The sequence below is a fragment of the Cardiocondyla obscurior genome, linkage group LG18, assembly GCF_019399895.1.
Source record: "Cardiocondyla obscurior isolate alpha-2009 linkage group LG18, Cobs3.1, whole genome shotgun sequence".
Lineage (NCBI taxonomy): Eukaryota > Metazoa > Arthropoda > Insecta > Hymenoptera > Formicidae > Cardiocondyla > Cardiocondyla obscurior.
Window position 1 is genome coordinate 4661416 of NC_091881.1, and position 16128 is coordinate 4677543.

General features: G+C 34.6%; 2 protein-coding genes across 7 annotated transcripts; one reads left to right on the top strand and one right to left on the bottom strand.

Moving 5' to 3' along the window:
- Positions 1–754: 754 nt before the first annotated feature.
- LOC139109567 (mitochondrial glutamate carrier 1) lies at positions 755–8874 on the bottom strand. 4 transcript variants are annotated; one of them, XM_070668714.1, is made up of 10 exons: positions 8573–8874; positions 7777–8034; positions 7380–7426; positions 6202–6271; positions 5795–5929; positions 5562–5711; positions 2938–3074; positions 2278–2463; positions 2038–2188; positions 755–1958 (listed from the first exon to the last, which is right to left on the bottom strand). In XM_070668714.1, the coding sequence occupies exons 4-10, from the start codon at positions 6243–6245 to the stop codon at positions 1820–1822; spliced, it is 942 nt and encodes a 313-aa protein (XP_070524815.1). In that variant the 5' UTR covers positions 6246–6271; positions 7380–7426; positions 7777–8034; positions 8573–8874; the 3' UTR covers positions 755–1819. The 4 variants fall into 4 exon arrangements, with proteins under 4 accessions (XP_070524815.1, XP_070524816.1, XP_070524817.1 ...); XM_070668715.1 differs by lacking the exon at positions 7380–7426; XM_070668716.1 differs by lacking the exons at positions 7380–7426; positions 7777–8034.
- A 162-nt stretch (positions 8875–9036) lies between these two features.
- On the top strand, positions 9037–15784 carry LOC139109556 (putative sodium-dependent multivitamin transporter). Of its 3 annotated transcripts, XM_070668692.1 has the most exons (12): positions 9037–9169; positions 9742–9843; positions 9983–10703; positions 10792–11027; positions 11923–12044; positions 12147–12368; positions 12450–12790; positions 12870–12989; positions 13076–13293; positions 13511–13728; positions 13814–14058; positions 14129–15782. In XM_070668692.1, the coding sequence occupies exons 4-12, from the start codon at positions 10895–10897 to the stop codon at positions 14433–14435; spliced, it is 1926 nt and encodes a 641-aa protein (XP_070524793.1). In that variant the 5' UTR covers positions 9037–9169; positions 9742–9843; positions 9983–10703; positions 10792–10894; the 3' UTR covers positions 14436–15782. The 3 variants fall into 3 exon arrangements, with proteins under 3 accessions (XP_070524793.1, XP_070524794.1, XP_070524795.1); XM_070668693.1 differs by lacking the exons at positions 9037–9169; positions 9742–9843; positions 9983–10703; positions 10792–11027 and adding an exon at positions 11055–11346 and having other exon boundaries at positions 14129–15784; XM_070668694.1 differs by lacking the exons at positions 9037–9169; positions 9742–9843; positions 9983–10703; positions 10792–11027 and adding an exon at positions 11057–11535 and having other exon boundaries at positions 14129–15783.
- Positions 15785–16128: the final 344 nt, after the last annotated feature.

The window sequence follows — 16128 nt, forward strand, 5'->3', positions numbered from 1 at the left end:
ATTTAAATCGACCGTGCGATAAACAGCACGCCCGCCATGTTGTCACAGCTGATCGCCAACCCGGAGTGTGTTACAACAGATGCGTGGCGCTTCGGCTCGCGTGCGCGCAGGATCAATAAAACGGTTCCGATTGCGTACGTTATTTTCGCGCGCTATAAAAAGGAAATTTATTTCGGGGTATTATTACGATTAATAATTATTATTTATAATTATATTATATATTTTAAATGTATATAATAAAATAATTTAATAATTCCTCTTTTTTTTATTCCTTTTCCTTACATGTACTGCTCTCCTGGCTATCCGAACAGCATCCTGGAAACTGTAGAGCAATATCAACCAAATTGCATTTCCACTTTCCACCACGAATCGTTCCCGGATGACACAGAATCCATCATATCACTTTCCAATGACGAGAGATGATTCTAATTTATATATATATATATTTTTTTTATTATTATTGTATTTTTTTTACGTAGCGAGAGAAGTATTTACGAATATACATTGTAATAAAAAATCCTACTCATAGTACAAATTAATTTTTTTTTTTACGTCAAGTTGTATTGATAAAATTAAATATATTTGTCACTCACGCGCGATCTTGAGACACTTAAGTTATCTATCTAATAAAATTTTCCTTTCTTTTTTTTGCGTTATCTCACGTACACGAAATTGGAATTTGCCGGCAATAAGGAAATCCAGCTGACTATATATGTCCAGATATATCAAAGGAATTCGCGAAATACGATTGGAATCTTACAAAAATTAAGAAATATAAAGGTATTAACAATATCATTAAGCAATCTTTTATGGTGGATGTCGGATACGAAAGGTTTCTTGGGCCGGAAATGTTCTTCCATCCCGAGGTAAGTAATTGATTAATCTTACATGTAACTTGTATAATTGTTATATTTACATTTTTTTTTTTTTCTTTATATTATATGTAAATACTTTAGTTTTCCAATCCGGACTTTACAACTCCGCTCAATGAAATTGTTGACGACGTAATTTATAACTGTCCAATCGATGTTAGAGGACCATTACATGGTAATATTGTTTTATCGGGTGGCTCCACTATGTTCAAAAACTTTGATAGACGATTGCAACGCGATATTTAAAAAATCGTTGACTCGCGGCTCAAGCTTAGCGAGACGTTAAGCGGTGGCCACATTACGGTAAATATCACGATAATATTCGATTGACTCGCTCGTTAAGTTAGCATGCTAGTAATACTTGGTATTAAGATATGAATTTCAGTGTATACATGTATAATTGACTATAATTGGCTAGTTTGGTAGATATAACAACAAAGATCCTGGTATACATTTATCAACGAATATATTTCGTAGACAGGATCTCGCATATAATTTATAGTCTATAAAATACATGGAAGAGATAAAGAAGCGCTATTCTTCTATGGAAAAATTGCATGAACGATCTAAGTCGAATTGAACATGTAATTGGTTCGCGCGTTCGCTGTTCGGTCGTTAAATGTACACACATCTTTAGACGAACATTGATTCCGTTGTATTTGATTAATAAGTTTTTAATGCACTTGACGGACATGAAAGATAAGAATATATTTGCTTCAATTATATATGCATTCGTTTATAGTTTGCAATTTTGGAAGAATTACGATAATTTCATAATTTACTTTCTTATTTTTCTTTATAAGCAATCGCGAGATCCTATTTAACAGCAATATCTTTATTGCAACGACAAGAGCAAAAATCTCAGCAAAAATACAACTACGACCTACAACGATTATTGTCAGATTTCCCAGAGTGTTTGAACGGCACGAATCGGCGATATGGCGATTTCACTTCAATCCCAGCAGCCACTCAGCTACACCAAGATAATACACGGTTTGTGCAATTCCGAATAATGGCGCTATGACTATCATTCGGCAAGCGCCGCCTTTGAAGAACGCCGTAGGTCCCTCATTTTTAAATGTTTTCCTAAAACCCAATATAAAGCTTAAGCATTAATCTTATTAAAATAAAAAATTAAACGATTATTTAATTCCATAGGACTCACAGTATACAGTCTAATACTCCATTGTACGTTGGATCACCAGGTGCTCTTTTGATAACTTGCAGTCTAGTTTTGATTACGTCGAATGGATTTACCATTAATGCAGCCGTTGAACCAGCGGCGCATCCGGAGAGGAATGAACACCAAAATACAGCTAATAAAGAAATATTTTTAAATATATTCTTTTAGGGCCCATCGTATATATTAATACTTATATTAGTAGGTATATTAATTAATACTTACATGAACCGTCTTCTCGTTTTGGTCCGAGATTATTCAGTCTGGCGAACAGAGGGAAGTAAATAACGGAAAATGTAACGTCTCTGAGTGCCGTAGCACCGGTTCCTTGGTACAATCCCAGTATCCCTCGTTTCTTAAGTAGATCTGACGTTAACGACCAAGCGGATACCTTTGGCACTGCTTTACCCGCTGCAACAAGTAATGTGTTATGCAATATATTGCCAGAAGTGCAAGCAAGCGTAATAATTCTGAAACAAACTCTAGTTTCAAAAACTTTGTAAGTCAAACAAATTTATTGATTAATTGTATTAATTACTTTACTCTAATTGCTATTATTATTTCTATACGTATACCAGAAAATTAAATTTTATAATTATTTAAACTAATATTATAATATGCATTACATTTCTATTTCGATGTCGATACACGCATGTGTAGAGTTCTAATTTTATAACGTGTATAGTCGCCCATGGCAATTAATCAACATCATAAAAGATACAATAAATAAATAGCTCGCTCAAAATTATTCACAATATATAATGATGCGGAATTTAGATGTGCAATTTGCTTAGTTTCTTGAATAATAACTGCAAATAATTTTCCTATAAAAAAGAAAAAAATAAAAAAAAAACATTTTGAGAATTTATTGACTGCTTTTATCACCTTCCTTAGCTGCCATGGCGACTCTGCCAGCATCTTGCATTTGTATTTTAAGCAGTTCCATCGGAGTGGTAACGATTATTTGGCATGCTCCCGCCAAGCCGCCAGCGAGCATTTCACGTTCTATTGGCAATTGTTGTCTGGACAACAGATTAAGAAAGTCCTAGGATCACGGGATATCGCAAAAAGTTTTAATACATAAAGCAAGATTGGCACACGACTGGTCTTCGAAAAAAACAAGGAGAAAATGTTATCATCTCAATTACTCATTGTCAATTGTATAATTTAATCGTAGATTAATCAAATAACGCATGACTTAATTATTGAAAAGAAAGTTTCTTAAATTACAAAGTTGCTTAAGGGTACGGAAAATGCTTTTTCTTTTTAAATATTAATTGTCACAGTGCCAGTCTTGATACAGGGGTTATTTAACGCTAGTGGCATGATAACCAATATATCAAACATCTTAACGGACCGCAGAGCATCAAAATACACTGGCAAAAAAAATGTTAACGAAGCAAATTGTTAACTTCATGACTCACAATTTATTTGTAATTTCATGAACGTGATATGGCCATGAGAGCTTTTTATGAATAAACGAAATGATTTTAACACAAAATTTAAATTAAAAAAATATATAAAAAATTAAGACGAGCTACAATTCGTAATTGTAAGCTAAATTAACACTAACTATTACATTGCGTTTTACTGCTAACCGTAACTAAATTAAAATTCTTAGCGATTCTATCGAACTATTTCTTACTAAGTTTATATAATTTTTGACGTGTAATCACTCTTGGATTATTCTAAAGAAAGTATTTCGTAAGGAAGAAAAAGGGGAAAGCAAAAATTACCCTGCTCTTGTCGATTGCTTGCGACTTGGTTAGCTAGTTACAGTTGCTTGCACCTTTTGCCAGGTCATTTAACTCGGAAATTACATTCAAACAGGTAGCTTCAGTCTAAAATTACAGAATAATATATTTCAATAAGTTATATAACACAAAATTCTGGCATAATAGCGCGAGCCCAACTTCGTTTTATTGCCTTTCTCGGCAAGTAGAGAACGAGCCATGCTCGCTATTTTAAAATTTAACAACACTTTAATCGGGTTTAATAGATTGCAGTTGAAAAGTTATAATTCTGTCAATAAATGACGTAAATCATACGGCACATCACTGATCACTACTTCGATTAGCTTGATTTTTCGGTCGCGTTTGACTCAAATCAATCGAGGTAGTGACGGGAGTCAACTAACATATATTATACTTATTATTTTGTTCATTTTAAATTTTGCAAACGCCTATATGGGCACGGGATTAAATTACAGTTCTTGTTTAATTGTAATTGAGGATCAAATATTACTTATGTGATTGTTCAAATGTACTTTTTTAATAACAATTGAAAGTAAACTCGTGCTGTCACAATAAAAATAAAATAATCGAAAAATGTCGGTGCTGAGAAAGGCTATTTTTTTGTAGCTTAGCTAGTCGCACATTCGTTTGGCTCACATCGCAACTTGACTCATAATAATAAATTACTTTTTTACATATTGATAATTTCCTGGTATATTAAGTAGGTATACTTTACGTGTAATTCGTTTAGAAGACAGTGTTGGATGTTAAATGCAAGCAGTTATCAAACCAAATTAATAACAGTAATTAGCAACAAGAAAAATAGACTCTAAGGTGTTCTAAATGCAAAAATGCTATGATGCTCTACTGACAAAGTGCTATAATACTTTTATGATGCTCTGCTGATATAAAAAAGCTCTACATTAATTTTTAGAGCTTGTTAATTGCTTTAAAAAAAAAAAAAAATTATTAAAGCAAAAAAAAAACTAAAGAGAAAAATTAATATTAAAAAATGTTACTTATTTATAGTTTACTTCGTACAAATTGATTTAATCAATACTCTTTGGCTTCGCGCTTCGTTACTGACGTAATTTAAACCCGACATGGCTTCAGAGACTTGTTTGTGTCATTCTTTAATTAAAAACAGTAACAAATTTAATTAAAAAAAATTGAATTAATTAAAATTTTTCTAGTGCTTTACAAATTCTTGTAATTAATTAACAAATTATACTAAGTTTATAAAAAGTTAATTGAAAAGCCCAAGTCTGCAACAAATTTTATATCGACAAGCTACTAGAAATTTTATCCATCCGATATTTATTTCATACTAATCCACTCGCCATAAACTTTGAATAAATCCCTTTAAAATACTTGTTAAATCCAAGAGAAATTTCTGAAGAATATTATAACTTTGAACGAAAATGTAAAGGTAATACACAATAAAAATAAAATATGATAAGTTGTCTAAGAAGTGAGTCTAAAAACATATAGAAATACTAATGTTAAGTATTACATACGATGATAAAAATTTGAATCTATTTAAAATTAAACTTTTGGGAAAAAAAATTTGTTAATCAATAGTGGACATTCACTATGGATACATAATGAGTGTCTTCAACAATATTTTAGCATAATGCTACTAAACAACTCCCATGCCATTTCTCACGGATTAATTTTCATTTTGGCAATGTTACACATAAAAAGGAGCACATACCACAAGCTTATACCTTTGATAACATGAAAAATACATTTAAAAATCAATCGTTTGCAACATACCCAGGTCCGACGGAAAGATAATGCCTAAATGTATCATTGGCAGTGAGTTTGATCGCTTTCTCAGGCGTGATCAATAATATGTTCACTGCGGATCCTTTATACATGCCAAAGTAACCTTCTGCTTTGTAAGTCTTTTTAAAGCAATCAAACCTGTAAAAAAAAAATTATTTGATATAATAATCAGAATTTAATTTGCGATCCGTGACGACTTATATGTTTAATAATGTACTTGCATTGACTTATACATGCGTTCACCATTCGGCCCAACAACCTGATTTTGTAATCTTGTCTTGACCAAATCAAGAGGGAACACCACAGATACTCCGATGATTCCAGCAATGCCACCATTTATAATTTTCGGTACAAGTCTAAAAACATAGATACAAGTTAATATTACATGCATATATGTATACCTTTTTCTACATTAGACTATCGTATTTATAGCAGAAGGTATACGCTTGTAAGAAGATATTTTATTTTTATCCGTTACTTTATTTTTTAATAGCTTCATCGCTTTATTCATGTTATATTTAAAATAAAAAAATTGTGACAGTTTTAGAACAGTATATTCCGATCGCTATTTTACAAGCTTTTATTATTCTGTAAATAAGATTTTATAGAGAAATAAAAAAAAACGTACTTGAATTGCTCCGCGGGCTTCGGAGCCGGACTTTCTTTGGCCATGGCTAGCACGAACTAGTCTCTCGCACCTGTAAAAAAAAAAAAAATAATTAATGGAATCAAATACGGTATCATGCAGTGATTAAAATTAAATAGCGAAGATGCGGTGGTGTTTTCTACGACATAATAACAATTAATTTAGAGGCTCACAAATATAATTTCGCGGAAAACTCCTCAAATTCGTAGTGAAGGAGCCTCGAGATGTCCCGAAGGTATATTTGTCTGCAAAATTGAGGCTGACTTGCCAACGTAGCGTCAGTTAAGCTGCAGGCATTAACTGTGGCATCACGAGGACGCGTTAAACATTAGGCAAAATATTGTGCCAAAACTTCGAGGCTGCTTCACTGCGCGAAGTGCTTCGCCTTGCGGAACGTTTATCGGACAAATTACGCTTTCCCGACAAAGATCAATATGCTCATACGTCCGTCATATATTCCTGTCATCAATTTTTGATGATAAGACTGCACGCGTTCGATGAATTACGCAAACAGGAACTTAAAGAAATAAGCGCAATTAATGTTAAATGTAAATCGTCTATGAAATGACATAAAAACTCGACGTTGTCTATCCTTCGGCGTTGCTTTTGCGTCGCAATGGTAAAAATTTAACAGCTTTTCCTTTTCGCATTTTAGTTCTCGACAGGTGCTCGGTACGTATTTGCTTTATACGTTTCCCTGCGTAATTTCTATTTTCATTCCTCGCCTGTTCTCGATTATTAATGGACTCGCGGGCAATAATCGCCGCTGATCCCACTTAGCGGATAGCGTTTTCGGCCGCAGCGGCTCGTCAGCGACTCGTCCTTTCGTCGGGGCTTATGACTCGTTTAATTATGTATTTTGATATCGTCGCGAAATCGCCTTGGAAACCTATTTCCCTTCAAATGCCGCAACGCCAGTCGATTCGGTCGCGTGCACGGCCACGAGTTTGCTCGTCGCACAATGCCAGGCATCAGCGTCGTACAATACTGCAATCAATGCGGCGAACAGAAATTGTTATCAGCCCAACGAAGACACGAAGGTGTACACGCGAGCCGAGACAAATCGCCAATCAGCCGATTGTGAACCGCGTAAATTGATTTCGCTCTATCTGCCTCTCCCGATCTCTTACATAACGGATGGTAGACCTAGTCGATATTACCTCGGCAAGTTTGGAATCTATTCCTGAGCGGAGATTAAAGTCCCGTCCTGTTAAACAAAAGAAAAAAAAAAGTAACTTAACTCGCAGACTCTTCCTTGCGTCATTTTATTTATTCTGATTTAAGAAATTAAAGTTTTCTTAACGCGACGAAAAGAAAAGTCTCTTAAAATCTTATCGAAATTGTTATATTATTATCTTATCCAGCATGCGTAGGCTTCTTGCAGCAGAGATAAGCGTCTGTGTATTTATTTATTTAAGCGAGAAAAAATTGAGAGTTGAAAAATCTCACGGATAAATAATACGAATTTATATTTGCTAAAACGCGGCATATCTCGTTAAGTGCATGGGAAATTAATATTAATTGCAACGTAATCGCATAGAAGTAAGTGATAATTACACAAATGTCGATGAGGCTCGTTTAATTTCAAGTCTGCGTGGATGTCGCGGGTGAAGTCTCGCTGTATTTGCTGTATTTTAGTGTGATGGATCCGTTGAATCGGACTATTCCCATACGTGCAAATAAAATATCAATTTCTCTCGCCGGAGGAATACATCAAGCGCTCTCCTGACCTATATCCCATCCTGATTCCCTCTTTTTCTTTTTTTTTCTGGCTCTTTTTTTGTTATAAATTTTGAACGACGTAAATTTTTGGAGCTGGAACAGAATGTCAGAGTTTAAAATTTTATCCCGAGCAAATCCTCAAGTATTTCATTTACTAAACTTCAACGTAATTAAGACTTATTAGAATTATCCGAGTGAATTTAGGAGCGATCAAAGATCGGCGTAATCGTGCGTGCGGAGTTTCCTCACGGGAATCAGGCCGCAAAGACGACGATCAGCTGATCGAGCAATGCTCGACTCGCCCGATCACCCGATGGCGTGAAACTCGGCGGGCGTCGCCAAGCGATACGAGCGAGATTAAAGTCTCCGGCGGAGAATTAAAAAACTAAAGCGTTCGGTAAGTCGCGTTCAATCGCCAGCGCTTTGTCAACGTTTATCCTTACGTCGCGAAAAGTTACACCACCTTCTCGAGGTACCAAGAAATCCACGGGCGGCGTCGATCGACTCTTCGGGGTGTAGATCGTCCCCTTTCCTTCGCGCCGCGCCTTTTCTTTCCCCCCGTTGAAGAAGGTGAATCGGTGCTTCCGAAAATCGGTCTTGTAAAGGAGAAAGAACAACGAGTTCGACTTACCGGTCAGGCAGACTCCGAGTGCACGAAGTGGTCCTCTCGCTGACACCGAACCTGCGCCTCACACCGGATTTTCGGCTCGATCGAGCCTCGAGAGACCACCGCGACCCGGGACGGCGCTCGATTAGCGGACCACCGGGAGACTGTTTACCTTCGCGTCGGCCGACTCTGATCTCGTGAGCAGCATCAGCGACGGCGCGGCGGCGAGACTTTTGACAGTCGAGTCCGCGCACAAAAGTGATCTCAGGCCTGACATCTCACACGAGGCACTCATGCGCGCGCGCGAGTTTTCCCGGCAGGCTTGCACCGACTGTGGACGCGAGATTAAAAAGTTCCTCCACCTTCGACTCGCCGCGTGAATCTTCCCTAGAAACGATTGGGGAAACGAAACGAACTCCCTAAAGCCCGTGCGCACGTAGTGCACGCGTTATGTTTACACGAACGCGTGCAATGGCGTCTCCGCTTCCACCGTACCTCGACCGAGCCTCCGTCACCTGATGTAATTACCGTTGAACGATGTATTTACAGCAATCCACAGCAATCCCTTTTGTAACACCCGTCCGTTAGCGAACTTTATTAGATAAATGTAAAGAACGTTGAGTAAGTATTATAATTATTTACGCGCTCTTTAAGCAAAGATAATTTACAAAGCACCAGCTGGGCGCAGGATAATTCTTTGCGGCGGAAAGAACTGAATGAATTAATGTTAACTTTCAATTTTAAATTACTCCGTGATGTTAATGCATGAACTTACATGCTTTTCACGCGCTTGAGATGCACAAATAAGAACGATGACGAAATTCACTTTTAGACAATTCAAATAATGATATAATGAGATAAATGTCATAAAACAATAAAGCAATTAAAAAAAAAGGAAGGATTAAGATAATACGTTTCTAAAGATAGAAGGCAATAAAATTATAATAATTAATTTTTCTATACTTTTTTTTAAGTATGTAATTTACTTACCTATTGTAAAACGTTTTAATCAATGTGTATGTCTTTCGATTTTTTAACGTTTTCTTCTGCAAAGTGCTTATCTTAACGGAGCGACCTTTGATCTGTCCGTCACGTATGTCGTTTCTTTCTTTTTTTTTTTTTATTACGATTTATGAGTTGTATCAATTTATCTTTTTAAAAAACGTTAAGATTTCTTGCAATTTTTGCGACAGGCCATATTAATCATTATTTTGTCATCGCGGAATGGACAATACGACGAAATACCGAAGCCAAGGTCTACTTTCACTGAAAATTGAAAGAGAAACGTGACTGTTGTAAGTATAATATTTTTTATATATCAGTAAAAGAAACATTCAAATATTTAATAATTTGTTAACAAGTCTATATGAACCATTCTGTTATCTTTCAGTATTTCCGTCTGCTATTGTTATCTTCGATTTTCTTTTATTACAGTTTCTTCGGCTTTGTGACTGCCGGTATTTTTATTCATCCGCTCTCTAACAATTGCTTCAATATCTGTTTGTTCTTCAAGCAATTACAAGAAAAAAGTATTCTATGCCTTGATAATACTTCTATGGCACATGACGATTGTCCTGCAAGGTTTAAAAACTTTAGAGTTTAAATTAGTGGAGTGTTTTTTAAACACAAACACAGAATGTAAAGACTACAAAGAATCAAATAGATTGACGCAAGTTAAAACATTCATTATATTATATCACTTTATTTATTAAACGGTAAATGATCAATGACGCATTGTCGGCTGCGTTTCGTAACGTTATTTTTTTTTAAATAAAAGTTTAAAAATATATTAGTTTTTAGTAACTATAACATTTTAAATATAATAAAATTGGGAAAAGAAATTTTGCTTTTGAAACTTGTTAGTTTGATGTATCACTTTAAAACGGCCTTTTTTCTTCTGTTACATTTAATGACATCTCGTGCGTGTTCTTTTTACAAACTAAAATTACGCGTTCGTGGGTGTGTATATCTGTATATATAATTTAATTTACAAACGTCATGTTGAGAGAGATGTTAAGAGAGATGCCGATCTACGATGACTCGGTTATTAAATTCTATAGGATTTTTTAAAGACATGTCTGGAATTGAATGGAACCTATATATTCTACGAAATTAAATTCCACGTTTTATCAACAAAATATAATTAAGAAATGCAGTTGAGTACATTTATTTAAATATATTTATATTAATCGCTAAGAAATATGTATAAGAAATATATTAATTTTTATTTTTATTTCTCGTAGGTCTTTATGTCAATATCTGGTGGTGCATAGAATCCAGCTACTGACGCAGGGATTTCAGGTCTTGGGGATTACAATAGAGAACGGGTGGAAGTGATCGAATCATATGGAGTGTGCGCGAGGCCTAGGGAACGCTGACAAAAGAGAAGTTCCGTCTTTCACGTCGCATTTGCTCAACAACAGTCGTGCGGATTCGTCGTGTTGCACGGGTGTCGGACTACGATTTTCGCTGACGATAGGCAAGTTACCGCAACAGGCTAATTAAAGGAACTCACATTAAAAACCCTCCGTTCAAAATCATCTGCCAACGCGCCACGTGTGCGTCATCTATATAGATCAGTGCAACGTCACGACGCGAATGCCGCTCGTCTCACTTAAGTTTGCGGTCATTGATACTTTTACGTAATCGCTTGCTCCGTTTAAACAGCGAGCTACATGGACACACGGAATGATTAAATACGTTTAAATACTTAAATTGTATCGACATTTTATGTTATGAAACGTGTGATGTGAGACTGCCACTCGGCGTCGGGATGATGTTCACGGCAAATAATAGACGTAAGCGTGTGTGATACGCGCATGATAACGCACATGTGAAACATAAACTGAGTATCACCATAACCGTAAACTCATCACGTGGACCATCCAGTAACCCGTATCTTTGCAAATCCCAGAGAACAATTGCGTCATGAGCCGCACAGTGGGAAGAATAGATTGGAGACAATCGATGACGAAGTCATAATTAGGGTAGATAAGTCGATTCGTGTGATTTAGCATTATTTATCAGATATATTTTCGTTTTTTATCGTCAATTCACAGAAGGTCGGTTAAATCGTGAAGCTGTACATACATATAAATAACGGTTTAAAACGTAAAATGAGCCATACATACACTTTAGAGAATATTTAGTTCTTAACTGTTACTTTGTGAATAAAATTCACAAACCAAGAAACATGTTGTTCCCTTCGGTTTAATAATTTTAATTTCTTTTTCGTAACACTGCAAATAATTTCGAAGGTTTTTAAATTACAATTTCTTATTTTATTCTTTAAATCCATTTGATTCATATGTATTTATATATGCTTTCTTATTTCTTTGTAATTTAGGTTTAATATTTATTATGTAATATTTCAGACAAAATGACAGTAAATACCTTGGGATGGACCGATTACCTGGTTATAGCTATTATGTTGTGCATAAGCGCTGGAATCGGTATTTATTACAGATTTAGCGGAGGACGTCAAAAAACTATGGAGGTAACTATTATTATTAGATTATTTTATAAAAAAAAAAATTTTTTTAATAAAAAAATTACTTTGTTAACGCTTCACTGTAATAAAGAATAATGTATTTTACAGGAGTACTTTGTCGCAAGTCATTCAATGAATATTATACCAGTTGGTATCGGTTTGGTAGTTTCTTTTATGTCTGCCGTTACATTACTTGGTGTGTCAGCTGAAAATTATACGTACGGAACACAATTTGTCGTGATCAACTTGTCGTATCTTATTGGAACTCCTATTGTATGCTACGGCTTCCTACCAGTATTCTACAAACTACAAGCGACAAGTGCCTACGAAGTGAGTCCAACGAAATTAATTTCGTCTTGAGAAGTTTTTTCGATGACGCATATATTTAACAGAGTTTATCATTCCTTTTAGTATTTAGAAAAACGTTTTGGAATACGAGCTAGAATGATAGGTAGTTTTATTTCCTGGCTTCAACTACTCTTGTATTCGGGAGTGGTGCTTTATGCTCCTTCTCTAGCCTTGGAAGCGACCACAGGAATGTCCAAGACTGCCAGTATTATTATCATCGGTTTGGTGTGTGCCTTTTACTCGAGTATAGGTGGCATTAAGGCGGTGCTGATAACCGATGTATTTCAAGGATTACTTATGTTTGCTGCCTTATTCTTGATTATTGGCACAGCCGCGACTGAGGTTGGGGGATTGGGGGAAATTTGGGAAATCGCGAAAAAAGGACAACGGCTGGAATTTGATAGGTAAACCTTCGTCTTTTTCAAATATTATAACTGCATAAATCTAAAAAAGTTATAAATATGTGCTGTTGCTATTTTACAGGATAGATCTGGACCCGACAGTGAGACATACATGGTGGTCTCTTACGTTCGGTGGTTTATGTACATTTTTATCACTTTATGGAGTGAATCAAGTACAAATACAGCGCACGTTGTCTGTAAAGTAGGTTCTCTAATATGTAAATTAAATGTTACTAGCGAAATTATTAATTATATTAGAAAAATAAAATTAAATAACTTTTATTTTAGGAATATGAAGGCTTCACAAACAGCTATGTGGATGTCTTGGCCCATTCTGACGCTTCTTTCGTTCACAACTTGCTTCTCGGGATTAGCGATGTATAGCAAATATTACAAGTGCGATCCATTTCTTAAGAAAAGAATTACTTCGCCCGATATGCTCATGCCGTTATACGTTATGGATACAATGTCCAACATACCCGGCTTAGCGGGCCTTTTTATTGCAGGTAAAACTTTCATTGCGAATCTGTTGGTCGTGCGGTTTAATAATTTATAAATTTTATAAAAATTATATATTAGATTATAAGAATTAACATTCAAGAGCATAAGCAAATGCTTAAATACGATTTTAGGTATAACTTTTGGATAATTTTAAGTAATTTAAAAATAAAAGCGCGCAGAAGATGTGTCCGATACTATTATTAGACTTCGATATTTTTCCAGGTATTTTTAGTGCGGGCCTCAGCACTATTTCTGCAGCGCTAAACTCTCTGGCAGCACTGACGTTAGAGGATTATATGAAGCCTCTGTGTAAAAATTGTATTAGGTTTGAATTTACCCCTTCGAAGACTGCCACCATCGCTAAAATACTTGCATTTGCATATGGCATTATTTCCATTGCTCTGGCATTTTTAGCGCAGTTATTAGGCGGACTACTTCAGGTAATGTTTTATAATAATAATAATTATTATATGTACCAATGTAAGGTTTAATGACCGCGAAATAATTTACTCTTTTCTTTTATAGGCTTCCTTAACTATTTTTGGAGTAGTCGGCGGTCCTTTGTTAGGCATTTTCACGCTTGGCATGAGCACAGTTTCAGCAACGGAAGGCGGTGCGGTAACGGGTGTTTTCACGGCATTTGCATTTCTATTTTGGATCGTATTTGGTCAGCCGCGGCCAATACCACCAAAATTGCCGACGACTATCGAAGGATGTAACGTTACAAATGTAACGATATCCATTTCACAGAATATCATAAATTTATCTAAGTAAGTGATCCGTCGAATATTAGCTGTTAGAATTAATAACTTAATATCACTAATTGTATTTTATTTTTAGATCCGTTGGCGACAGTTCATACTTTTATTTGTACCGCATTTCGTATATGTGGTACTGTCCAATCGGATTTTTAATAACGTTCCTAGTTGGGCTGCTCTTCAGCAATCTGTTTCGTTTGTATTTTAAAAATGAAAACGACAAGCTGGATATTAATCTATTCTTTCCCGTGGTAGCGCGACGTATACTAAAACAACGACGTACCAATATAACCAATGAAGGAATTTCGCCGTTAGATAGAAAGTATTCTTTCAGCGATGTAATTCACGGGAAAGACAATGCCACGGATAAAATTTGTACAAAACTTTAGTAATTCAATTACAGTTTTAAATTGATAAGTATTAAAGCATTCCGTATTTATAATCAGATAAAATTTATTTTTGAGCCAAAACTATAATTAAAAAAAAAACATTTATCATTAAACTCAAATCAAAAATTGGTCTAACAAATTTTATCTGTGATTAGTATAAAATATAATTTGTTGTGTTCATAAAAATAATTTTTTATACTAACGTAACGTACATTATTTAACATTGGTTTTTTAGTACAAATTTTTTTGTATTAAAATTTTTGTAATTACATGTTAAATTACAGTTCGAGAGTGGTGTCTTCCATAATAATGGCGTTTGATACTGCCGATTTATATGATACTTAATCAAAATCTTTTACGAAGAATGTTATTTAAACAAGTTTTACTTTGTGTTATTTGTTTTAAGTAAAAATTTTTGTAATGAGACATATCTGTATATAGTTCCTGTTACATGCATATGCATTCTTGTAAATGTATTTATAGAGAATCCATTTCTAAACCAAAACGTGACAATAATTCACAACGTAAAATAACTTTAGAAAAAAATTTTCTTTAAGGCACTACACTTGTAACGCTTTAAAGAAGCTTTAGCCCTTCAGTGATAAGAAACATGTCATGTTATTATTTTTACTGTGATTATTTTTTGTTGTATACGTATAGGATATAGTGTAATTATTTAAGAAGACTTATTACTTTTTACAAAACGGTTCAATCATGATAGGAATAAATCTGCAGCAGCAAAGTTTAGTGGAATCGTTTGATACGCTGCTATTTATAAATACGTAAAATTTCGATTTAAAAAATGTATATTTGAAAAATATTTTGGCATTTAGCTATTCAAAATGTTTGGTAAAATTTAATATACAATATTATAGAATTAAATAATAATGATGTTAATATTTTAGGAATTAATATTTTATTCTAAATATACCAAAACCTTAAGTAATTATTAAAATAAATGCGAGTTCTATGTTAAAAATACCACAACTGAGGTTTGCATTTATTATATACTGTTATTTTTAATGATAAATAATTATTAATTATTTATTAAGTATTAAAATCGATTGAAGCGCGTGAAAAATCACTTTATGTAACATCGTAACGAGAAAACGTCGATTTCAAGTGCAGTAATTATTCTTAGCAATTACCAAGAATGTCCTAAATAACCAATACTTACATAATAATTTCATCAATTAATGGTATTTTTTCAAAGGAAAGAATAATCACTTCTTTATATAAGTTTACTTTTATATCACTCTACAGACGTAATTCTCGCCAAGAATAAAATTAGATACTTAGTGTTAGAACAATCTAATATTACCTGATAATAACTTCGTTATTAAATGCTAAAATAATGTCTGATGATTTCAGGATGCGTAATAGAAGTAGAAAAAGAAATTTTTTTGCTTCTCACCTGGTTTTTAAGTCGCAACTTTTCCGTCAATGGTTTTCCTCCGTGCTGCTGTTGGCACTTTAAGATTCTTGCCAAAGCGAGCAAAATAATAGAAAAAAAAATGAAGAAAGAAAAAAAGGTCTTTGGATTTATGCAAAAATATGGCACACCATCACACGAGGTGGATGGAGGGGAAAAAGCCAAGGTGGCAGCGGAAAGCTTCTGGTTCGTTCGGATTGATACGCCAGATTGAACCAACGTCGGCCAGTTGAAACCAGTTTCAATTTATGCGACTCCGCC